Source organism: Coenobita brevimanus, chromosome 74 (assembly GCF_032717465.1).
Source record: "Coenobita brevimanus isolate Jiangsu-jjx chromosome 74, ASM3271746v2, whole genome shotgun sequence".
In the NCBI taxonomy this organism is placed as follows: Eukaryota; Metazoa; Arthropoda; class Malacostraca; order Decapoda; family Coenobitidae; genus Coenobita; species Coenobita brevimanus.
Window position 1 is genome coordinate 11,575,736 of NC_137027.1, and position 26,914 is coordinate 11,602,649.

A 26,914-nucleotide genomic window follows, 5' to 3' on the forward strand; every position below is an offset into this window, starting at 1 on the left:
CTGGCTAATCGCGTGACCTTTTTGGCACTGCACAGGAGATGGCAGAGGAATCGTCTTCAGTCGTGGCGGCAGAACAGCATGTCACCGCCGCCCCGTGGAGCCCGACCACTTTTTGCCATGTCAGGTGGGGTTGGGTGGGGCCGCTACGCACATCTATCACCCCATCTCACACCCCTACTCCTCACCCCACTCTTCCGTCACCACGCCCTATGATGCTCGGGTTTATCCTCCATAAAGACAACAGTCCCAGTTTTCCCTTTACGAGGTGTACAAGCACAAAACTAAACTCAGTCGCCTCTTCGAAATTCAAGCCTCTACGACAGGTGTTTTTCGTCTACACATTACGAACTCTAGACTATTTAACAGAGGCATGCTTCTTATATTTTTTACTGATCAACCAATAGGCTTATTATCTACTCTCCCTTTTTTCAACCACTTATAAAGCAAATGTTGTTATTCGTCTTCCTTGTTCAGTATGTTCCAAAATTCCTTCATCCAAGAACTAAATCCTCCAATACAGTAACCTTTTCTTATTTCTTTCCCGACGGACGATTTTACGGTCACGCATCGTTCAGCTTCTTTTTTAGCCTTCTTCCACCTTTCTAGGGAGCATGCCTCTAAATTGGCAGGAAGTTAAAATCGCAATTAGTAACAACTGCGTTTTAAAGAGACGTAACGAAGTAAAAGTACGATATCCATGAGAAAAATTGGAGCGTATGAGAGACGTTTGAAAAGGAAGAGTTGGATAAAGCTTTCATTAACGTATCCAGTCCTGATGGCTGTTGAATTTAAAGAAAAAAACGTAAATAAAAGGAGTAAACTGAAAACAAAAACCATCATAGTGAAATAGTTAACGCATTCAGACAAGGACTTTTTTTTTATCTTTTATTTTGCTCCGTGCAGATGAATTTATGCAGCTAAGAGACAGATTTGAAGCAGGAAAGGTTAGACAGCTTCCTATAGCCCCTTCACAGCTAAAGGTACTACAGTAAATAAATAGAAAATAAGCTGTCGTAGTGAAGAGGCTTAAATACGGCAAGGACGCCCAGTAGGTCATCTTCCTTAAAAAAATGAGAGAGAGAGAAGGGGGGGGCCTTAGATGAGGGATTAAATTTTATACCCATCGACTGCGCGAAGATCAAAATGGCTGACACTCTAGGTCTGTTAAATCCCAATCTGTTAAATCCAAATATACTAAATCTCAGTCTTTTAAATCCCACTGTTAAATCCCAATACATTACATCTCAATCTGTTAAATCCCACTGTTAAGTCCCAATCTGTTAAATCTCACCATTAAATCCCAATCCGTTAAATCTCAGTCTGTTAAATCCAACTGTTAAATCCCAATCTGTTTCTGTTAAATCCCAGTCGGTTAAATCCCAATACTGGTATATTAAATCTTACTGTTAAATCCCAGTCTGTTAAATCCCATTCTGTTAAATCCCAATATATTAAATCTCACTGTTAAATCCCAATCTGTTAAATCCAAGTCTGTTAAATCCCTTAAATCCCAGTCTTGCAAAACCCACAACAGTCAGTACATACCGGTACCCAAAACATAAATCCATACACAAACTTATGACCATTTGATTTACATGAAGTAGTAGTAGTAGTAGTAGTAGTAGTAGTAGTAGTAGTGGTGGTGGTAGTAGTAGTAGTAGTAGCAAGTATTGTTTTTGCAGTCCCAGGTTCAAGCAAACGTGAACCCAGTGGACTGCGGAATAAAGCTTCCCTTCTTCTGCAGTCCACCATCCACCTTTTGGGGGGCACAGGGAGGGGAATGAGGGTCGTTTGTTCAGGCCACTCAACCACCAATCTTAATGGTGCCACCGCGTGAAGGCGTCCCACACCAGCACTGATATGCAGAATGAACAAGGAATGTGGGAAGCACCTATACCCTCCACTCCTCACCCCTCCTGGGAAAAACGAAAGTGTGTTTGGATCTGAAACTGTACCTCTAGGTGAACGGGGACAAGGAGTAGGCTAAAAATGTTCTGCAAAGTCATTCACAGTCACACGTGGCACTGGGGGAGGGGTCATATTTATAGACTCTCTTAAGCTGTACAGGTTTATAAGACTGTCTATATACGCACTTGTCTACATTCTTATCCACCAAAACCCATACTCGTCATTCATATCCACCAGTCACCATAATCTTAGTGGAATGAATATCAGGGTGGGAAAATACTGAAAACAAAATTATTTCCAATAATATTTAATATTTATGGAGGTTGGTTTATTGGAAAAATGGATTAGGATTCTTTACAGAATACTTCCTAGGGACTCGGAAAAATTCCACTGCAGCGGGAGCAAGGTCGGAGGCAGAGTATATAAATGGAACAGGAGGTAACGAAGGCTCAGTGCCACCAGGGACGTGAGAGGGGTAGGACCTCAACCTTGCTACTGCACGCCACACCACAGAGCAGCTACTCAGGATCACGTGACAGAAGTTGCGACTTATTCTCACCTGGTCTCGAGTCAAGGCTATTAATTAAGCAAGGTGAGACCAGACACTGGAAGATTTTATTATATATTAGGTTAATTTGATTAAGATGAAACTTTCAACAAAAGATTAGACTTTCTTGCCAGTGTTGCCTATATCCGAATCATGCAGTTTCTTTGCTATTCCCATCAACTGCCCTATCTCTTCTCATTCTCTTTCTGCACTCGTCATTTTCTTCCCTTCCCATTTTCACCTTCTCACTTTTTTTTTTTTTACCTTCTTCCCACTTTATTTCCTCTTACTCCCACCCTTTATTCACCCTCTGCCTAACTACCTCTCCTAATCCTCCCATTATATTTCCTCAGTCTTCCCCTCCTCCCCCGCACCTCCCACATTCTCCCAGTTTCTTCCCTTTTCTCTGGTACTCCTCATCTTGTACTCTACCGCCCTTTTTCCTCAATCCTTCCACTCTCATCCCACCCTTTTCTCCCCAGTCCTATCACTCTCGTCCGACCCTTTTTCCCTCAGTCTTACTGCCTTCTACTCACCCACCCCTTCTCCTCAATTCTACCACCCTCTCGCTACCCTCATCCCACCCTTTACCCATCAAGCCCACCACCCTCATCCCACCCTTTTCCTTCCTCAGCTTCAACTCTCATTTTTGTTGTGCTTTTCGTATTCTTTCCCAATTTCTCCCACCCTGTATTCACCCTCCTCTCACCCTCCCCACTCTCTTCAGACCCTCTTCCCACACAGGCCTATAATCCACACACGCCTCATCGTCTGATATCCCTTCCTCCTCTCATCCTCTTCCCTTCCTCCTTCGATCCTCTTCTACACCTCTCGTCCTCTTCCCTCCTACGCTACTACCACCCATCCTTTTCCCTTCTTCTTCCCATCCTCTTCCTTTCCTCCTCCTATCCTCTTCCCACCCTCCTCCCATCTGCTTCCCTTCCTTCTCCCACTCTCTCCACGAATTCTTGTCACCTTCCTCCCTCCCTCCTCACATCATCATCCCCTCTTCTGCTTACCTCCCCCACCTCCAGTCCCCTCCTCTACCGACCTCCCCCACCTCCAGTCCCCTCCTCTACCCCTCCCCCGTATTCATGTGCTCCTAACGTATATGCCTGCGCTCAGGACAAGACATTTTCCAAGGTCATGCTCTCGCTTTATACCTTCCTCATTAACGATCCAAATTTTACGCGTCGCCACCACCTTAGCTCTTCACCTTCTTGTTTTATTGTTTACTCTACCTTCCTATTATCTAAATTGATAGAAAGATAGACAGACAGATAGATATATACATGGATGGATGGTTAGACTGGTAGATAAAGACAGATGAATAGGTGGATAGCTTGATAAATCGATATACAGTGCCCACACAAACATTACCAGACCCTCTCCAGCAACATCCCACCTCTAGACACCCCAACACTAACGATGAAGAATCTCCCACATACCCATTTCCCGCGCAGGGCAATGCAACACCTCGATCAACACCCCATACACCAAGCCCCTCCCCATTTCCCCCATCTTAACACCCACCCATCAGAGGTGTCCTTAAACAGCGCTGATCATGTCCATCTAATACAGCTTATATTAGGACATTAGCTATCGACAGTTTTTAGTTCAGATACGGGTCGGTTGGGAATTAACATGTCCTCCGCTTGCTAAACAGGTCCACTTTGCACAATTAACATGAAACACTGCACAACACATACAACACTAAGACATTCTCGCCGATTACGGAAGCTCCCTGATACCTTTTCCTTAGCGATTTATTTTGCTTATTACATCTTACTCTCCTGTTCAACACGCCACATTATGACTCGCATTCTGAAGAAACTCCCTAATACCTCTTCCTAAGTGATTTATTTTTCATATTACACCTTACTGTCCCAGTCTGTGTTATTTAAATCATTCTCATATCACCATACTCTGCATAAATAACGTACCAAAAGATGTTGGCCAGCAGTATTAATAAATCATTAAGGAAGAGGTGTTAGGGAGCTTCTTTAACCAACGAGAAGACGAGGCTCAGACACTGGCACAACCTCAAGACGTCGGAAACCTGCTGGACGACGATTGTTGATAATGCTAGGACATACAGCAAGCGACAAGGCCAAGGAATTTTAGCTGCCTAGGAAGTTAATGAAGACAGGCACACAAGCACTCTTAGAAATCAAATCAGACAGAGAGCTTCGACGATCTGCATGCATTACAAAAGCTGAGTCATCTGCTCTTTTTTTTTGTTTTTTCTTTTTTTTTTATTAAGTGCTTGCCCCCCACCTCCTTCGTAAACTTCCATCAGATATCTATGGTCATTTCCTTTCTGGCATCTACAAAAAGGTGTGCATTTTTTTTTTTTTTTACATTTTAAAGATAAAGTTTCATCTTCATTTTCATCTTCATCATTTTCATCATCATCTTCATCATCAATTTCATCTTCATCTTCATCATCATCTTCATTACTACCATTATCATCATGATCCTATTATCCACAGTAAATGGGATGCATAAAATTTTCCCCTCCCTCCCCACCCTCTCTTCCCCTCTCCTCTCCATCTCCTTCCTCCTCATTTCCCCAATCTTCTCTCCGTCCCTCACTTCTTCACTTTCCTGTAGTCCATTTACATACAAATATTTCCACGAATAATTACAGAAGGCAGAGTATGGAAGGAATGAGAGAGAGAGAGAGAGAGAGAGAGAGAGAGAGAGAGATTTATGATAAAGCAAGAGTGATAATTTGTTCCCGTTACACTGAGTACAATGAGAAAGAAATGATTGTTCTGGGGGCTTCCTGTTTCCTTATTTAGATGTGTGTGTGTGTGTGTGTGTGTGTGTGTGTGTGTGTGTGTGTGTGTGTGTGTGTGTGTGTGTGTGTGAGAGAAAGAGAGAGAGGAGGGGTGTGGCTGGGTGAGGTATGCCGAGGGGAAGGTCTCTGTACCCATAACGGCTCTTTCCCCATTAACAACACATTAACCTACTTGGGTACTTTTTTTTAGGCTTTTTTTCAGTAGCAAGAATTTGTGACTTCCTTGTGAGTAATTTGTTTGGCCTTCTTTCCTTCATTCTTTCCTACCTTTCTTCCATCCTTCCTTCCTTTATTCATTCCTTTCATCCCTCTTTCCTTCCTTTCGTCTTTCCTTCCTTCTTTCCTTCCTTTCATCCTTCTTTCCTCCCTCCCTTCCGTTATTTATTCATTCCATCCATTCCTCCTTTCTCTCTCTCTCTCTCTCTCTCTCTCTCTCTCTCTCTCTCTCTCTCTCTCTCTCTCTCTCATGCTACAGAAATTACACGTAAAAATACACTTACTCGCTATATCTCATAAAAATATATTCAATTATCTAAGTATATTACACCGACCCACAATTTTATTTCCCCAATAAAGCAATCTCATTCTGTTATTCATGACGCAACAAAAATAAATACATAAACAGCACAAAACTCAGTAACGATAAATTCGAATAAGCACATTTGGTAATAAAGGATAAAATGATAATGGTTAGATTAACAGTGTTCACCATTATAAAGTAAAAAAAGTGAAAAATAATTAACAGTAAATCAATTTATAATCATAATAAATAAATAAATAAATAAATAAATAGCTTAGGATATTGTACTAATCACTGTTTAGCTAAAATAGAAACACAGAAATGAGCAAAACATTAAATTACGATCAACACAATTTCCTATACTCTTTTCACCTTCACTTGGCTTAAAATTCCCCTTCTCTTCATCATGAGTGCTGAGTTATAACAATATCTTAACACTTATATATTATCCTAAGTCATAAAATTCTAAGGAAAAGGATGTAGCTCTGTTTGTCTTCTTCCGCCACTGAACTACGTATAATAAGCTGCACAAAGACGAAAATCTGGGCCAAGTCAAGGTGAAAGGACTAAAGAATAATATAGGTAGTTGTTAGAGCACTGTACTCACCATTCCGGAGCCGAAGTAACAGTAGTGTCAATTTTCATCCCTTATTTGCATCACCATCAATTTTCATCTCTGTCCTCATTATCTCCACTTATATCCTCCCCTCACTCCTCTCTCACAACTATTTCATTTCTCTTTGCTATACTCATTTTTTCCGTCATTTCTTCACTCTTCACTAATTCAGACATTTTCTAGCGTCCCTCCTTGTCATTTTCTTTAATATGTTTCGAATTTTTCAGGATCACAGAACGTTTGATGTACAGTATAGTATTTAATCTGTTATTTCGCATGGAAGTTTTAAATTGTCAAAAGGCGCTTCTTTGAATACATAAATATTACGTGATAGTTATACGGTGAACATTATTTTCAGTGACTACAGATGTTCTAGATCACACAGTAGTTTGGTAACGGTATGTCGATGAACACAATACAGGCGACTATGCCAATATTTCCGCACTGCATTATTTAGTAACGTTTAAAAGTAATCTCGAACTGCACATAGTAATTTGGTAACGCGTAACAGCATTCTCGCAGTGCACATTGCTATCTGGTAAGGCATAACGAGACTTTCGAAGCCTAATCCATAACACGCTGTACATAGTTACCTGACAACGTATAAAAGTAGCCTAATTTCACACTGCACATTGGAATCTGGTAACGCATAATAGTATTTCGACACTGTACAAAGGTATTTGGCGGCGGAATCACAACAAACACATGACACCAGCAGCTACAACAGCATTCTTTCATTGCTCAAGTTATCTGGTAACGCATAACACTATCCCCACACTGCACATAGGTATTTAGTTACACATAACAGTATCTGGTGCTCCTGTACTCCCACGCTGCACATGCGTAGGCCTATTAGAGAGCATGATCTCAGTAGCGATTGTTACTCCACACACGTCCCTCACCACATGTGCGTCAGGACATGTTTGATAATACAAGGTTGGCAGTCTCGCTCCCGGGACAGACCAAGCACCTCTTTGTTATTAGTTTTTACTTCTCTATATTTAAGCATGGAACGTTTAGATTCTCTCCTCGGTTATTTTTAGAGTCTGTGAACGACAAGAAAGTCGTACATAGCATAAACGACAATAACTGAGCGTAACATGAAGAAGGACGATTGGAGAAGATTGTTGACCCTATGAACAATCAGCCTCAAAACTCATATTCTCAAAGTTTAAGACAAGCATCTCTTCCTCACAAATTACACCTTATTATCCTATACAATGCTACGAGTATCTTTCACATCGACATAGATTGCAAAAATAACAAGTAAGAATACACGCGTGCCAGAAAAACTAAATTGATGAGGTTTTAGAAAACTGCTGAGGTGGCGAGGATGAGTAACACTGTAAACACAAAGCAGAATTCAGTCTCCGCAGGAGATGTTTTGGAAGTTTCGAATCGGCTCTAAAGTAATAGCCCTTGCTGACGTTGTGTGCTCTAGTCCTTTATGAATAGTCACACACATACATACACACGATTGCATGGTTACGGATCTCCAAGAACTTGAATTACTAACATGGTCAAGACTGTAGTAAGCAGTCATTTTTTGTTCTGTGCTTTCCAGCCAAGATTCAAAACAATTAAGTTAAAGGTTACTAATATCTATTAATAACTTCAGACAGATGCAATATACCCAGATTATTTTCACCTAATAAATGTCTTTCATCTCTCGTATCTCAGTGCATAGACACGTGTAGTCAGATTGGAGAGTCGATTTCACTAATAACCAAAAAGATTCGCTCCTACCTCTCAACAAAGGCTAATCTATGCAACTATAATTTAACATTCAAGTGCTGGGAGTGGCTCTGTTCCGTCAAATGAAAACAGAGCGACTTTAAACGTCAATACGCCTCCATTTTGCCTGGATACGAACGACGTTAATGCCAAACAAACGAAACAAGCGACGCTCAGTGGAGAGACACACCACATTAGGAGTAAAATTCTCTCTCTCTCTCTCTCTCTCTCCACGATGTCACAAGCTTTTTATTTATGTAGAAATATGCAAAGTAAATATCCTAAGAACTACTCAGCTTTACTTCACTTATATATATTTTCTCGAAGCCATCTCGGTGTACAGGTAGGTGATGGCTAAGTGTTTTGGGAGGTCGTCTGTTGTCTGCAAGGAAGTGAGTTCGATCCCAGAGTAGCGCAAGGAACAGCATTATTTGAAATTCGCTAAACAGACTACTGATCTTCAGAACACACACACACACACACACGCGGACATGCTATAACCCCTCCCCCCCCCAATATCAATGCACCAGGCGTGATTGAGAGCCTTTGCATATATTCAGTATGGACGGTGGGTATTAGTGCCAAAATGGTGACACAAAGGCATTGAAGGTCTACTGGGTCACAAAGTACTGGCTGTTGAACTTATATCCAAGGTCGCGCACGAAGAGAGGGAGGGAAGGAGGAGAGGAAAAGAGGGAAAGGAGAGAAAAGGTGAAAAGAGATGGAAAAGAGAGATGTGAAAAAGAGAGACAGGAAAACCCGACGAAATCTGAAATGCAAAGAGTGAACGTTCATTAATGCAGAGAAAACATGGCGGTTCCTACACTCCAATTCCTTAAGGATGAACACTTAGCATTCAGCTCAGCCTGGGAGTGTCGTGGATCAACTTAAGACGTGTGTGTGTGTGTGTGTGTGTGCTTGCGCCTAGTTAAAGTGAGCAAAGTAAAGATGTGGCGTAATTAAGTAACTATTAATAAGTGTGATGAGATTACTTTTATTTCACTTATTTATTTGGAGGAGGGGGTAGGATAGGCAAAACACTGGTTGTCGAGAATATTTGTTTCATCTATACTCTCTTCACCTCTACTTGGCCTAAACTTACCATCCCTCCTTCTTGAATCGCCGCGCTTTAGTAATAGATTATAACTAGAATACGGTGCTAGTCACGAAGAAGTGTTATGGAGAGGATGCCAGTAGTATTGTCTTTTCCTGCCACTGAGTTAAGTGAAATAAGCTGCAAAAAGATGAAAATTTGAAATTTAAGTGAAAGGGGTAGAGTAACACCTTTTCCTTAGCGATTTATTTTTCTTCTTCCACCTCAAAATTAACTTATATTTTACTAAGTCAAACTATGTCGATATTAAACGATATAAGATGCGTGGGAATATCAAGGTGTCATATGCAAACTGAATCACAAAGGAAGAAGTGTTAAGAAATCGGCTTAGGCAAGGAGGGTGTGTAGGCGTGTGTGTGTGTGTGTGTGTGTGTGTGTGTGTGTGTGTGTGTGTGTTTTATAGGTAGCCAAAGATAAACTAAGAACTGTTTGCGTGCGTGTGTGTGTGTGTGTGTGTGTGTGTGTGTGTGTGTGTGTGTGTGTGTGTGTGTGTGTGTGTGTGTGTGTGTGTGTGTACAGGTGTCTAGTAGCTCTTAATCACCCCTTGCCTTGACCCACACACCACATTACACCACACTGGACTAAACCAGATCACACCACACTACGCCACACCACAGCACACATCACTACACCACACCTCTTCTCCCACCACTATCATACCACCACACCACAATACACCACACTCATTTTCCCTCCCTCACCACTACCACCACACCCCTTCATCTCACCACACCCTTTTCATCACGCAACTCCAATACACCCCTCACCCACAACCACACCACACCGCGGCCTCACCCACTACCACTCCTCTCACACACACACCTCTCCACCACATCAGCACCACACCCCCACCCACACCACACCACACCCACACCACACCACACCCACACCAAACCACACCACACCCACACCACACCACACCCACACTCGTAACCCTACACCTGGCTATCTCACTGACCTTTCTTTTTTGCTCTATAATTTTATGTATAAGTGGGACGTGTTAGAGAGAGAGAGAGAGAGAGAGAGAGAGAGAGAGAGAGAATGCTAATCACGTCCACAATCCTTCTACAGTGACCTTCCAAGCCTACCTCAAGGTCTTCCCCCTCCCCCCTCTACGTGCACTTACCCACTCGTACTGCACTGCAAATAGGTATAGGCCTTCGTGCCCCCCTCTCTCTCTCTCTCTCTCTCTCTCTCTCTCTCTCTCTCTCTCTCTCTCTCTCTCTCTCTCTCTCTCACATCTCCTGTACACCTGTGACGAACAGACACACAGAATGAAAGAGATAGAAACAGGGAAAGAAACAGAGACAGAGATAACAAAAACGAGCGAGCGAGAGAGACAGAGAGAGACAGACAGACAGGAGAGAAACTTTTAGCATGACAGAGATAGACAGATAGATAGATAGACGGACTGACAGACAGATATTGAGACAAAGACTAAGAAACACAGGAAAACACAGAAACAAGAGGTAATAGCACTGATACCTATTTCTCAGACGTGATGAAGCAACGCAGTACCTTCAAAGTGCCCGTACTATCATTCCCTCTCCTCCTTGCCAGCCATTTCTCTCCGTAATTGCCCTCTGTGATCGACAAGGGCAAGGCGAGGGGGCAAGGGCAAGGAGACAGGCTTAGAGTTATGTGAGGGGGAGGTGGGGAGGCTGGAGGGGAAAGGGAGAGAAGGGGAAGGGGAGGCTGAGGAACAGGAGACATGGGTAGAGGAAGGGGACTGTGAGAGAAGAGGAATGGGAGAGAAGGAGAAGGGGAGAGAATGTCAAAGAAGAAAGGGAAAGAATGGGAGGAGAAGACTGAGGACGGTAAGGCAGGGGTATAAGGAAGGGGAAGGGGAGAGAAGGAGGAGTAGGGGAAGGGGAGAAAGGAAAGGAGTGGAGGGATGGAGGAACGGAGAGAGGGAGGAATAGAGAGTAAGGTAGTTAAAGCCAGTCCTAAACAATCAATTAACCAAACCTACACCTTACCACTGTCTGAAGGAATACAAAGGAGTGCAAAGGAGTACAAAGGAGTGCAAAAAACATCTCATTTATTGTGTCTTTTGAGGATGTTTGCTATAGGGAAGACTTAACTATCCTATGTATAATATGAGGTTGGTTATCTGCCCTTTAGAATGAGGTGGAGGGGAGAGGCAGGGCAAAGGGAGGAAAGGGCTATGCGAAAGAAAGGGAGGGAGGTAGGAAGATAAACGAGGAAGGAGGGGAGGGAGAGGGGAGAGGAAAGGGAAGGACTGGCGGGAAGGAAGAAAGGAGTTAGGGGCAAGGTTAGGAGAGTAGAGAGGTAATGGGAATGGGGTAATAGGTAGGGTCAAGGTGGAGTGGAGAGGCCTAACCAGAGAGAGAGAGAGAGGGAGAGAGAGGAGAAGAGGGGGGGATGAATTAGAAAAAAGGTAGGCGAGGCTGGAGGAATGCTGGTTTGGAATCTGTAATGCAAGTACTGCGTAGGGAATGAAGGCAAAACGGGCAGCATATGAATAGTGTGTGTGTGGGTGAGAAGGAGGGGGTGAAGTAAGTGCCAGAGAGGGAGGTGGGAGGAGAAGGAGGAAAATTAGGAGGAAGGAGGAAGAGAAAGTGGAAAGGAAGACAGGAGACCAGGAGAGCAGAAGGAAGAGAAGCGGGGACAGAGGGAGTAAAAGGAAGAGGGAAAGGAGAAGAAATGGTAGAAAGGGAGAAAAGAAGAAGGATGAAGAGAAGGAAGCGAGGAAGAGAAGGAGAAGAGGGGAGGAGGGATAGAAGAAGGGGTAGGAAGTAAAGGAAGGAGTAGTAAAGGAGAAGAAATTAAAAAGGTGTGGGACAGAAACGGAAATGAGAAAATGAAGGAGAAAAACATGGAACAGAAATTGAAGGAGATAGATAGATAGAGAGAGAGAGAGAGAGAGAGAGAGAGAGAGAGAGAGAGGAGGAGGAGGAGGAGGAAGAAAATGGGAGAGAGAAGGGAAAAGGAAGAGAAAAACATGGAACAGAAATTGAAGGAGATAGATAGAGAGAGAGAGAGAGAGGAGGAGGAGGAGGAGAAGGAGGAGGAGGAGGAGGAGGAGGAGGAGGAGAAGGAAGAAAATGGGAGAGAGGAGGGAAAAGGAAGAGAACTCAAGGATAACATTAAGATTTTAGTAGTAGGTTTAAGTAATTATTAAATGCACAGACTCTCTCTCTCTCTCTCTCTCTCTCTCTCTCTCTCTCTCTCTCTCTCTTACACAGATGGAAGCAGAGTTAGGTAGACATACTGATCGATAAACAAATAGATAGACAGATAGAAACCAATACACTTTAACAGTCCTATATTTTCACACACACACACACACACACACACACACACACACACACACACACACACACACACACACGCACGCACGCAAGGGCAAATAGGTGATGAGGAGGTGGAAGGTAATGAGGGAGGGGGCAGGAAGGAAGTGGAGGGGAAGAGGAGGAGGAAGGTAGGGGCGGGGGAAGGGGAAGGTGAGGTCAAACCACTATTGGTATGGGAAGGTCACGTTAATGGGAGAGACAGAGAGACAGACAGAGACAGGGAGTAGGGTTGCACAATGTCAGCATGGACCCAGTTAGATAAATTATACATGGCAGTACCCAAATGATTTGCAGATTTATTTCATCATCATATTCTTTTTCTGTCCTACATCTGAGGTGATGCACGATCCACAAACAAGACAAAATAAGAAAATATAACTATTAACATTAATCCATATATATATTATAAGTAGCATAGGGCCAGTAGTGAATGTTAACCTGTAATATGAAAAATGAATCGCAATGGAAAAGGTGCTACGAAGCCTCCCGTCCACGTAGAATATGACGTAGTAACCAGTAATGTGATGCCATGTCGGTAAAGAGATATTATGAGTGTTGTTACTGTTGTTATGTCAGTGTAAAGATTAAGTACTGTTGTTGTTGTGGTCAGATGCGTGTGCAGTTGGTGGTGCTGGTGCTGGTGGTGCTGTTGGCCACGGCTGCTGTGGCGCAACCCTTGCCGCCATGGTTACGCTACATCAGGGCACGCAGGTTCTACACCCCAAGACGACGCGGCTCTTCTCCCCATAGGACCTTCAAGCGGACTAGTTGCGTGCAGACGGGCTTTAGCTTCTCGTGCATAGGATGAGGCCCACTTGACGCCTCTCTGACTCCCCTCCCACCGGACAGGTCAGGGTGGCTTCCCCCCTCCCTCACCTTGTCCTCCGCCTCCTGTGCATGCCGACCGGTGCCACGGAGCCCAGTGCCACATCCAGGCACTGTTGTGGTAGGGGCTCTGATGGTGGGTCGGGCAGGGCGTATTTCACTGTATAATACTGTAATTCACCCTTCACTGCAGCACAAGGCGGACTCAGGATGTCACTGCCACCCTCACTGACTTTGAGTCGTATTATATGTGGTTTTGGAGATTCTTGACACCTCTTTCTTAGCGATTTGTTTTGTCTTTTGCCATCAGTATTCTCTTGTATGTTATGAGTGCCAACTATATGAATATTAAAATTATATAGACAACATACAAGGCAATGTTGATGTGTAATATGCAAACGAAATCGCTAAGGCTGAGATGTAACGAAACCTCCCCTGCCACATAGAAAACGAGCCTGACTAACACACACACACACACACACACACACACACACACACACACACACACAAAGTTACAGAGCTACGTAGTATATTTTCCATAACTATTTACTATACACAATAGACCTTCACATCCTCTTTTAGGCTAGCGATGTAATTATTTATCATTAAAAAAAGACATAATAATCCCAAGAGGCAATATCAAGGAGAAATATACATGGAAATTTTTCATTCATTCATTGCCAGACGCCATGTATCCCAGATGGGGTGGCCAATGGCTTAGAGTTAATTGTTTTACAGGGAGGGGCACTAATCCTCCACCAACCCCACTTGACATGTAGGGATGCCTGGTGCCGTCGCCAATGAGTAAAAATACTATACCCTTTCTATTCCAGCTTGATCTAAAATTGCCATCTTTTCGTCTTGAATGCTGAGTTGTAACAGAGGATTAGCACAAGGATATGGTGCTAGTCACAAAGACGTGCTATGTAAATTAGGTCAAGCTGTAGTGTCGTGTTTTCTGCCACTGAGCTACGTGTATTGAGTTGCAAATGGGCGAAAATCTAGGCCAAGTTAGAGTAAAAGGTGTATAGAAAGCCTCTCACAGGATTATATACCTAGATATAAAATGATATACCCCAATATACCACTCACATACCTTTACGTTCTCCCTCACCGGAATCATACAGCTCATACACCTTGTCTGGGAGATATAGGCTATAATTTTACATATATATTACATTCTCTGGATAATCTTAAGTTTGCTATGTGATAAATATAATACAATCTTAGAGGCAGTGTGTTATTTCAGCCTTCTTCTTAATGCATAGTAAATAAAATAAGGAAATAAGTTATCGAACGGGTGTTGAATGAGAAAGGAGAAGAAGGAAAGAGGGAGAGAGTGGATGAAAGGAAAGGTAAGGAAGAGGAAGGAGAGGAAGGAAAGAGGGAGAGAGGGGAGGAAAGGAAAGGGAAGGAAGAGGAAGGTAAGGAGAGTGAAAAGGGAAGGAAGGACTGCAAGGGTGGGGTGGGGCTGAAAGAGGGATGAAATAAAGCAACATTCACTGGAGACTAGAAAATAAATGGCAGACTTATTATTTTTTGTTTGAGAGAGAGTGAGAGAGAGACTTCCCGCTTATGCTCATCTTTCTCAAACTTGGTCTACAGTATATCTGTCATCTCTCTATTTTAAATGCTGAGCTTTGACATCAGATTAACTCTAGAATATGATACCTAGTCACTCCATCTCACTCTCGGTCTCCTCTTCCTCTTCTCGCCCTCCACCTCACTCACATACACTCTTCTAGTCAGTCTCTCATTCTCCATCCCCTCCACATGGACAGACCATCACAAATTATTTCTCTTAACACCTTCAACCACATCCGCTTCAACACCAAAACCTTCCCTTACGTCCTCATTTGTCTGCCCATCTCTCCATGTATCTCCATAGTCATGACCTTCTCAAATAACTAAATGTGAGCCACGAGAGAGAATTATTAATCAATTTTTACTCTAAACGGACTACGTAATGTATGACGTTACCAAGTTAAATCCTAGTAGCCCAATCATTCATTACAATATTTCCTTTCTTTTATTTAAATAGATTTTTTATATTTATCATTCAATACAAGCCCCAACACTCTGAGGAACCTTGCCGCTGAAGGCCAAGCAGGAAGGCCACATGAGAGCAAAGGGATACATTGATGCATACATGGAATAAAAATTACTATAGTGAGTGCAATTACAAACACAAGAAGCGTAGATAATACTACATGCCAAGAAAGCTATATGTAGCATAGTTTACCATAATATTATGGATAGAAAACAAGTGCAGACTTCCATAGAAAACTAATAACTTGGGGTGTCGATAGTATTTCTTCTGTACACCCCACATTTTTTTTATATGTATAAAATAGGATTAAATTTACTTTACATCGTTCCCATTATGGCATTTTTTAGTAGTTTTTGTCTGTACCCCGTGTGACTCTTGCTACACCCCTACCCTTCATCAGAAATCCATTTTTTTTTTTTTTTTTAGATAAGCGTGACTAGATGTATAGATAAATTCGACAGAGCCAAGCCATGACAAAACTATAAATATCAGCTGTCTTAATATGAATAACAGGATAATAATGAAAAAATAATAATAGGATAATAGTGGAAAAAAATAATAAGTGAGGGAACACCACATATATGACACAACCTCAAAAATGCTTATCACAATACTCATTATAACTCTTATCTAGACAAAGACAGTTCTTCACCATAACCTCAGCAAAAGATCCCTGGGAGCGTTCAATAGAAGTGGCTGTTTTTCTGCGCACTACTACGTTAACTTCTATATGAGTCTGGGGTTTCAGTTAGTACTACTGCTATACTCCTTTCACCTTTACTTGGCCCAGATTTTCGTCCTTTTGCAGCTTATTTCACATAACTCTTGGCAGAAAAGGACGGCACAACCCCATCCCCCTGAAAGACGGATGGTGGACTTCAGGAGAGTAACTTCAGCCTGTCGTCCACTGGGTTCACGTTTCAGATGAGCCTGGGGACACAACAACAACAACAACTACTACTACATCCGGAAAACCCCAAGCTGTCAAAGGCCCGTATTCCCTAACATCTTCCTAAGCCACTTATTTTCCGTATTACATCTTGCTCTCTCCTCTACGTTATATAAATCACTCTAACATCAGTCTGTATATAAAACGTGCAAAAATATATTAACCAGCCAGATCCAAAAAAAAAAAAAAATTGCTAAGGAAGAGGTGCTAGGGAGCCTCCTTAATCGATGGGAATACGGGTCAAAGAGTTAAGAGCATGAAGACAAATAAAAACCAAACACACTCACCATTACTGCCCCAAGTGAAGGTTTCAGTGTAGAGGGAGAGGCGATGACGGGAAGGAGGCCTGCAAGACCCCGAGACAAGATGAGTCAAAACACTGACACATTAAATATACTCAGGTTGTTTTTATCTGACGGAATTGGGTTAATCTCAATGCTAAACTACTATGCCGCGGATGCGTGAAATTCGGTGAGCCCCTTAGCTGTGAGGCATTAATGAGACTTCTTAGTTACTAGTCAAATCGCCCCTCCACTCTGACCACACCTGGCCATTCTCAGAGGGGGGAATGGGATTAGGGGTCTTTATCAGGTTATAACAAACGGCAGTACTGATGATTTACTACAAACTACTAAATTATTCCACTGCTTGAGGTCTTAAAGCACTGACCACGGCACTCATTATTGTCCTAGTCACTACCTTTGCATTTTGTCCCTTCCTCCAAAATCGTTGTTCTTTGCTAAGACGCAAGCAAAGAAACCTTTACTTTGATCCGCTTCCACGCTCGCTTTGGCGGTGATATTGGTGAGCGTACGAACCACTAACAAGAACATTTTAAAACTGCCACCACAGAATCCCTAGTGAAATCTCTTACCTCCAATAATGAAGGTTACTATTTTGGTGATTCTTTTCGTTAAGATGCATAACAGATCAAGCGTGTAAGTGACTCTTGACAGGCAGTAGATTGGCAAGCACAGAGTGATTTGCTGGTAGGGATTTATGTCTCAAACGGTTCCTTCTCTCTTGCATAAAAAAAAAAAAAAAAAAAAAAACTCCGGAGCTGATTCGTTTTGACTTACGTGGTGCCCCTGTATTACGGCTTTTGAAACCTTCGAAATTTTAAGTTCCCTGTCCTTTTCTGGGCCGGTCAGGCTCTGGGATAAAGTTGGTTTACCCTACATCCCTGTTCACTATTCAGTACCATTGATGATAGGGGAAAATTGAGAGAGAGAGAGAGAGAGAGAGAGAGAGAGAGAGAGAGAGAATCAACGAGCTGAAGGAAAAAAGAGAAATGGATAAATGACAATCGTAAAAAGTGCGGCATGATTTATTATAATTATACTATTATTTCTTATTTATTATTATTATTATTTACAAGCAATATGGCCTCAGTGGGTTGTAATCTCATAGCTTAGATGGCATGATATCATCTATTATTATTATTATTATTATCATCATCTGCACATTACATCTTGCTATTCTCTCCTTTGCACCTGATATCATAGTAATATCTACCTTGTTTGCATACATAAATTACGATGATATATTTACATGTTATATCCAAAAATAAATCGCTCAAGAAACGATGCAAAGTAACCGTCTAAGCTGACTAGGATACGTACTAGTACTCTATAACGTGAAAATATACAGTGACTAGTGTTCTGGCTTGGGGGATTCCGTAATGTCTGTACTATAGCGATTTATTCTGAGCATAGTACTTCAATACCCTTTTGTATGAGAGAGAGAGAGAACGCAAAAGAATGATATAGTGCCACGCAAAATAAATCGCCAAGGAAAAGGTGTTAGCAAGTCACGTATGCTTCACAGATCACGGTCTCACGTCCTGCCAGCTCAGTTTTATCCTGACGATACATAACGAGAGGGTGAACGATAACTTCTGACACTATGCACTGTTTTCTTCGGAGGCCAACACATCTTTCAGAATATTGCGTACGGGTTCCATAATTATTCGGCTAAAAATGGAATAATACTCTCCTGTTTCAAGCAGGCTCCCTAGCACCTCTTCCTTAGCGATTTATTTTTGGATATGGCTGGTTGTCCTTTAGTACGTAATTATGGAGAGTATGGTGATATTGGAAGGATTTAGGTAAGACAGAGGGGGACGATAGGGAGAAATAAATAACATAAATCGCTTCCTTCACCACGACTCTGAGGGCGGATCCTTTGCAACCTCACCTTACAGCATTTCCGATATGTGTATTTTCTCTCTCTTTGGTTATTGCAAAAAACTCTTTCATTTCATTCTTTCACTTAACTTTCAAGGTCCAAAAACAATCTAGTCTCTTACCCTTAACTTACGAACTCCAAAAATCATGCAACCTTATTTTTTCACATAACTGATGTCCAAAAATTATGCAATCTTTACGTTTTTCATTTACAAACTTCAAAAATACTTTAATCCCATTCTTTCTCTTAACTTTCGAGGTCCAAAAACAATCCAATCCCTTCTAAAACTTAACTTGCGATCTCCAAAAATAATGTAACCTTATTTTTTCACATAACTTACTATGTCCAAAAATTATGCACTCTTTACGTTTTCATATACAAACTCCAAAAATACTTCAATCCCAGTCTTTCTCTTAACGTTTTCATTTTTTCATTCATTGCCAGACGCCATGTATCCCAGACAGGGTGGCCAAGGGCTCAGAGTTACTTGTTTTTACAGGGAGGGGCACTAATCCTCCATCAACCCCACTTGACGTAGGGATGCCAACAGCATCCGGTGTTCCCAGGCGGTCACCCATCCAAGTACTAACCAGACCCAACGCTGCTTAACTTCGCTGATCAAACGGGAAGCGGTGTACTCAACGCGGTATGGCCGTTGGCATAACGTTCGAGGTCCAAAAAATATGCTATCTTATTTTTTCTCTTAATTTCCACGGTTTGTCCTCTACGTTACTCAGTTTTTTTCTCACTTCTTTTAATGTCTTACTCTGGGCATAGGCTTGGTTGACCCGTTCCCTGAGTCCCAGCAAGTCCTCCTACATACCACACAGCTCCACATGTTCGTCTCTTTCCCCCTCTTTTCATTCCACTACGCTGCATAACGCCGATTATATTATTCACTCGCTTTACGTGTTATTACGATGAAGAATGAAAATTGTGGCAAAAGCATAACACCCATTACATTATTCACTTTTACACGTGGCAGAATGATGAAGAATGAAAAGATATGGAATGTATTATGTATATCACCCATTGTATTATTCACCCGCTGTGCAATGATAGATTGATGTAGAATGTTTATATGTATGTGACGTAAAATACACAACACTTATTCACTGTGCCATACACTCGTTATTCACGTGTTGGAATGATGGAATATTGAAAAATGATGTGATATGTAATGCATGACACTCACTGCTTTATTCACTCGTTTTATAGGTGCTAGAATGACGAAATGTAAACAAATGTACGTGATAAAAAATGCATAGCATCCATTGTGCTGGTCACTCTTCTCCTTCTCTTTCCTCTTCTTCTTTCGTCTTCTCCTCCTCTTCCTTCTGTTTTCTTCTTCATTTCCTCCTCCTCCTCCTCCTTTTCTTTTTCCTCTTCTCCACTTTTCCTCTTTCTTTCAATCTTTTCCTTCTCTTCGTTCACCTTCTTCTCCTCCTCCGTATGCATCCAGTAACATTTTTTTTTTTTTCACTCATTATTGCAGTTTCCTCCAAAGAGATCGGTCTTCGGCATTTTCAAAAGTGACTTGGAGGCGGGACCCTGCAGTTTGAAATTCATGAAGATTGGGCTGATTTTGAGACCCAAGAATGTGGAATGACGTAAAACTAACCTTAAGGAACAGCAGGAGGATATTTCAAGACCTTACCTGGCTCCTTAATGCAGAAAAAAACATCCTAGGCAGCATTTGTTTACCTTTTAAGACGCGGGGAAACTGAATTCATTTCTCTCTGCTAACGCCAAACGCTTTCTACTCGTGCACTGGGATGTTAAATGGTTCTTATATAACTGCATTACGTTCTGGCTAATTACTGTTATTTGGTGAAAGGCTGTTATGTTCTTCAAATAATCCGAAGTGGAAATAAATAACATGGAACAAGAAAGAACATTCTGGGGTACCCCTGTCAGGCTGTATTTACGTATTTAAGTGAAAGACAAGTATTTAAGTAGGTATTTAAGTGGCGTACTGTATGTCTTATATTTTTGGTGCAATTAAGTGGAGTATTTAAGTGGAGTATATAAACGGATATGTAAGTGTGCATTTAAGTGTGTATTTACGGGACACATTTAAGTGGCGTATCTAAGTAGCATCCTCCTGTCACTACTGCGCCTGCTTGGGTGGGTGTAGGGGTGAGGAGGGCCTGTCCCCCCTAGGGTTCACCAGGTAAACCAGGTAATACAGCAGGTACATGGTCTTGGCGTCGACGTAGTGGAAGCTGATTACCTCGTCGCTTAGTTCCCCGTAGCCCTGCCGGAGAGGTGGGAGGGTGAGGGAGAGCGTTTGGAGATAGGGAAGGAAGGAGGGAGGAAAGGAGGAAGGAAGTAAGGAAGGAAAAAGGGAAGTTAGAAGGAAGGAATGAAAGAAGAAATGAGTGAATAAAGATAAAAGAAAGAAAGGAAGGAGAGAGAAAGAAGGACGGAGAGCGAGAAAAGAGGAAGGAAAGAAAAAAAGAAAAATAAACGAATGAATTAATAAATAATTGAATAAATTGATAGTTGGCTAGATAGATAGATAGACAGACACACAGACAGATAGATAGACAGTTAAACAAACAGAAGCAAGGAAAACCAAGGAGTCAGTAATAAGCACTGATATACACACTAATCATAAAGTATGTGAAGGGTATTTTCCACTCACAAATAATGGGCCAATGAAGATTCTACTTGATTAACAAAGCTTACCTCAATAAAGGACTATTTTACTAAGACATTATGACTTATTTAAAGGTCTGTCTAAGGAACTTCTCTGTTTATGGAAAAATTCATCTGAGTCTACACACAAACAGGGCGTCTCACAAACTATACTCCTTTCACCTTAACTTGGCCCAGATTTTCGTCCTTTTGCAGCTTGTTTTACTAGCTCAGTGGCACAAAAAGACAATGCAATAGCTCAACACCCCTGCCATAGCACTTCATCGTGACTAGCACCATTTTTCTATTGTTAAATTACCCTTTCAACTCGGTATTCAAGATGGAGAGATGTCAATTTTGGGCCAAGTTAGAGCGAAAAGGGTATAGGAAGGTAGAAGGAGAGCTGGATTTTTTTACTTAAGGAGGAAATCTACTCTTGAAGGTGAGTGTAGATGCTGTTACCTCCCCACGAACCTGTAAGGGTAGATAGCAAGCCTTCTACTCACAAAGGGACCTATCTGCTCACGAAAGGAGTTCTCGGGTGTCTACTCACGAACGAAGGGGTAGATGTTATACCTTATCTACTCACGAACGAAGGGTAGATGTTATGCCTTATCTACTCACGAACTTGTAGGGGTAGATAGATATTTGCTTGAGCCACAGGTGCCTGAGGGAGCCTGCCTGTCGCGGATCCACCACTTCCTGAGGCGGATAGATGTGGAAGCGCTGTCTACCCCGAGAGTCACGCGAGTCCAGCAGCTCTATGCCTGAAAGTGAGCTAGCTTTAGAGAGAGAGAGAGAGAGAGAAAGAGAGAAAAATAGGTAGACAGATTGATATATAGATAGATACGTAAAAAGATAGATAGACAAATAGATAGAGACAGACAGATAGATAGATAGTGTATGAGCTAGCTATAGAGAGAGGCGGAGATATAGATAAATAGACAGATAGACAGAAAGATAAATACACTGATATGTAGATAGAAATATAGAAGACAGAGAGATAGACAAATCGATAGACAGATAGACAAACAGACAGACAGATAGATAATGTGCATATAGCTTATAGTAATCATCATCATCATCATCATCATCATCATACTGACCCAAGAAGGTGAGACAGTCGGCCATATTGACGTCCTCCCCAGGGCCTAAATTGAGATTATCAGCACACTGGCGCCCCCGGAGGCCCCTTTCCACCAGCCTGCTCACAGCCCCCCGACTCAGCACGTAACCAGCACCGCCGTTCAGGTAGGTGCTGCCCTGTGGAGGAAAGACGGAGGGATTGGAGAGAAAATATGGAGGAATGGTAGAGAAGTGGAGGGGTTGGAGGGGAATGGTGAAGGGATAGTGGAGAAGTGGAGGGGTTGGAGAGAAAATATGGAGGTGGAGGGAAGGTGAAGTGAAGGGGTTGGAGGGAAATGGAGGTGGAGGGATGATGGAGAAGTGGAGGGGCTGGAGAGAAAATGTGGAGGTGGAGAGAGAAGGTGGAGAGAGAAAAGGGGGACGAGTGGATGGATGGATGGATGATAACACGGATATATGAAGAGAGAGAGAGAGAGAGAGAGAGAGAGAGAGAGAGAGAGAGAGAGAGAAAGAGAGAGAGAGAGAGAGATGGGGTGCATGGGTATGTGAAGGTGAAGGAAATACGAAGAGACAGACAGACAGACAAAGAAATAAAACTACAGACAGACACGCAGACAGACAGACAGAGAGGGGAGGCAGAGTCATTAGGTAGAAAAAAGGCACCATCGTATTGAAGGGGTTAATTGGATAGGTATGAGTCCAATTAGCGAACATATTAATTAATGATTATGGAAACAGATTATTGCTGGATTTTGTGTGTGTGTGTGTGTGTGTGTGTGTGTGTGTGTGTGTGTGTGTGTGTGTGTGTGTGAGAGTATGTATGCATGTATGTATGTGAGGGTGAGTGGGGGTGGGAGGGTGGGTGAGGTGCATCAATGTGTATGTTTATGTGTGTGTATGTTTGTGTCTGTGTGTGTGTCTGTGTGTGTGTCTCTGTGTCTCTGTGTGCACGTACCGTCTCCCACGTCCTCAGGTGTACCCCCGTGGCTGCAGGATGGGAGGGGTCCAGCCCCCGGAGAGCGGCCTGAAGATTTTCCACCAGGAGGAAGGTGTCATCGTCGGCCTTCACCACCCAGTCGTACTCCCCCCGGTGCTCGTAGGCCCAGTTGAACCCTGTGGGGGAAGGGGGGAACTGGAGGGATTGGAGGCAGGGCGGCTTGAGGGATTGTCGAGAGAGAGAAAGAGAAAGAGAGGGAGAGACCCTGTGGTGGGGGAACTGCAGGGTTTGGGGGGAGGGCGGCTTGATGGATTGCAGAGAGAGAGACAGAGAGACAGACAGACAGACAGACAGACAGGCAGACCTTGTGATGGGGGAACTGGAGGGTTTGGAGGCAGGGCGGCTTGAGGGATTGCCGAGAGAGTAGAGAGAGAGAGAGAGAGAGGAGGGGGGAGATGTGAAGAGAAGAGAGGAGAGAAGAGCAGAGAAAAGAGAGCTAGCTTTAAAGAGGATGCACCAATCTCAGCGCTTTGAGAGAGAGAATGAATTACATCTCTCTCTCTCTCTCTCTCTCTCGTATTTTACCAGTTTATTCTTATCTCCAGACGATTTTATTCAGCTTAGAACAGACTCTCTTTGTGAAGGGGTTAATAAAGGCTGCATCTAACCCCTCCGGCTCGACAAGCCTCCCCTGAGCTGAGTAAAATCGTCTGGTGGTTGAAATAATAGAATATGTGTCATCGGCGTGAAGTGGTTGTTTCAGAAGGGTCAATAATAATAATAATAATAATAATAATAATAATAATAATAATAACAGTAGTAGGAGCAGCAGTAGTAGTAGTAGTAGCAGCAGGGACAGTAGCAGTAGTGGTAGTAGCAGAAGTAGTAGTAACATTAATAAGATAATAATAATAATAATAATAATAATAATAATAATAATAATAGCAACAACAACAACAATGATGATGATAATAATAATAATAATAATAATAATAATAATAATAATAATAATAATAGTAAAACAATGAAATGAAAAGAAGAAAAATGATGATGATAATGATGATGATGATGAGGAGGAGGAGGAGAAGGAGGAGGATGACGACGACGACGACGACGACGACGACGACGACGACGACGACGAGAAGAAGAAGCAGAAGCAGAAGAAGAAGAAGAAGAAGAGAAGAGAAGAAAAAGGAAAGTGTACGAAAAACAGAAAAAAAAAAAAACGGGAAATTAAACAGAGAGAAGGGAACCTCAACAGGAAATTATGTTTGTTCCGTGCCCACGCCTTAGGGGTGTCTGTGTGTGTTCTCGCTTTTCTCACTTCCTTGAGAGAGAGAGAGAGAGAGAGAGAGAGAGAGAGAGAACGTCTGTCTGTGTATGGATACGCGTATGTGCACCTGTGTAAATACTGTGTCATCAAAATTTAAATATATTAAAAAAAAAGCATACATATCATCTAACCTTGCGTCACCTTGTCCCAAAGCTGATCATAGGACTCCGCTCCAGGTGTGAGCAGCGTGGGCAGGTGAGGGTCAGGCTCGTTGGTGAGAAACAGTGCCTTGGTGCAGTGTCTTGCCCACGTCACCGCTACGTGCTGGGCCCTCGTCTGGTGGTACTGAGGGGAGGTGGAGATGAGGCACAGGACCCTCACCTCCTCCTCACCTCCACCGTTCACCGTGACCTTGGTTGGGGGGCGTGTGTGGGCCCGGTTTTGTACGGGGAGGGGTGATTGGGGCAGCAACGCCAGTAGGTATTCACTGTAAGGCAATGGGGTGAGGTTGGGTTAGGTCAGTTAAAGATAAGCAAGGTTGAATTTAAGGTGAGTAAAGTTAAGTTTGATTCAGATAAGTAAAGTTTGATTAAGTTACCATAGGATCATCAAAGTTAGGTTATTTAGGTTACGGCAAGGTAGGTTTGGTTATGCAACGTTATAATGAGATTGGTTAGGTTAAGTGGCAGTGCTATGTAGGGAAGCCGACGAAGAGGATATCTGCAGATTCTCGTTAACGTGAGGAAATTCGCATTATGATAAAGATGGATCAGAAGAAGTAGGTCACAGTCATATTACTCCATGGCTGGGGTAAGATCTCTAGGCTGGGTCTGAGTGTGCTATCTCTTCTCGTTATAGGTCTGCCTGGCGTCATCTCTTATCTTTATGAATGTTCGTGGACGCAGCTCGATTTCCACACATCTCCGACATGCAGAGATAAGCTACTCAGACTAAGCATAATGAACCACACCTAACCTTGAACTGATGTATCTATTCCATATCTCCACTGCGCCTCATGCACGCAGCTATGCCAGTTATTCTCTTACGCTATGGAAGCTCCGTGGACCTACTGTACATCTCCGACATGCAGAGATAAGCTACTCAGACTAAGCATAATGAACCACACCTAACCTTGAACTGATGTGTCTATTCCATATCTCCACTGCGCCTCATGCACGCAGCTATGCCAGTTATTCTCTTACGCTATGGAAGCTCCGTGGACCTACTGTACATCGCTGTCCACAGAAAGGCAGCGGTATAACGCTTCCCAGTCTTGTGGTTGAACGAGAGGAGGTGTTAGGGATGACAATAGTGCGGTTTTTTTTTTCCCCTAACCTATGAAGTACCCTAAAATCTTGCAGTTCAGTTGAGGACGAAGTTTAGTCAGGCAGGAGACTCCCACCTCTTTACTAAGACCCCGGACACACTGGTAGATATACGAATCGAGGTTTTGACGGCTATAACCCACAAAATTAGCCACACAGCAAACAGGAGTAGGCGAGAATGGGACTCCACACAAGATGGGCTGACAATGAACTTTTCTCCCTTGGAACCACACTGGCACTGGCATAAACAGAACAGTAGGCAAGTCATACCTGATATTTCACTCACACCCTCTATCTGGGATGCAGTCCATACCTGGCACAGTGACGCAGCGTTTATTACACATCACTGGAAGAAGCGTGAAGAGAAAAAACAACTCTAACCATCGCGTCAGACCGTCCTCGCCCCCGCTCTCTTCCTGTCTGGCTGCGTCCTAAGGGTCTTCGAATTTTATGCAACCACGACTGAATTATGACGCAGGGATGAGTTTCCTTGGTTATTAGTCAAACAAATCCTCGAGAATTATTACATATGACCATGAACTGACTAGAAAGGGGCGTGGGTATTAGTTATGTTAGAACGCACCCTAAAAATGAGTCTCCTTGGTTACTAATCAAACAAAACTTAAATATCACTCTTATTGGTTACTGATCTAGAAAAGGTTATGGGTTTTCGTTCGCTGGATTAGGCATGAATCTCCTTGGTTACTAGTCAAACAGTGCCTCCAGAAAGGCAAACCTACGCATTCAGGCAAAGATAGACAGCATACACGGTGGCTTTACTTACTGATATGTGGTGATAAGGATGACGAGATGATAGAAGAGGAAGAAGACGGTGATAAGGGAGAGGGTGAGGGCTGTGAGGGTGAGATACGGGCGGCGCTTCACCACCCTGCCCACCCTCCACCCGCACCCTCGCCCACCCCCTGCCCCACAACGCCCCTGCACTCTGTTGGCCTCCGCTTGACCGCCCCCCTGAAATAAATAGATAGAGAGATGAGAGAGAGAGAGAGAGAGAGAGAGAGAGAGAGAGAGAGAGAGAGAGAGAGAGAAACATAATCAAGAAAAGCCAACCCCCTTGAAGAC

At 42.9% G+C, this 26,914-nt stretch overlaps 2 protein-coding genes and 1 non-coding gene across 3 annotated transcripts; 1 reads left to right on the forward strand and 2 right to left on the reverse strand.

Moving 5' to 3' along the window:
• Positions 1–2,334: 2,334 nt before the first annotated feature.
• LOC145407688 (uncharacterized) lies at positions 2,335–13,338 on the forward strand. Its single transcript, XM_080278554.1, has 2 exons — positions 2,335–2,500; positions 13,170–13,338. Exons 1-2 carry the CDS (start codon positions 2,335–2,337, stop codon positions 13,307–13,309), a joined length of 306 nt encoding a protein of 101 aa, XP_080134680.1. The 3' UTR covers positions 13,310–13,338.
• A 93-nt stretch (positions 13,339–13,431) lies between these two features.
• Positions 13,432–25,592, reverse strand: LOC145407689 (glycoprotein-N-acetylgalactosamine 3-beta-galactosyltransferase 1-like). The gene is made up of 6 exons (XM_080278555.1): positions 25,582–25,592; positions 24,698–24,993; positions 23,252–23,409; positions 22,317–22,473; positions 14,481–14,525; positions 13,432–13,616 (listed from the first exon to the last, which is right to left on the reverse strand). The coding sequence occupies exons 1-6, from the start codon at positions 25,590–25,592 to the stop codon at positions 13,432–13,434; spliced, it is 852 nt and encodes a 283-aa protein (XP_080134681.1).
• Positions 19,112–19,230, reverse strand: LOC145407920 (5S ribosomal RNA). Its single transcript, XR_013898825.1, has one exon. It is a non-coding gene; the product is annotated as a 5S ribosomal RNA (ribosomal RNA).
• Positions 25,593–26,914: the final 1,322 nt, after the last annotated feature.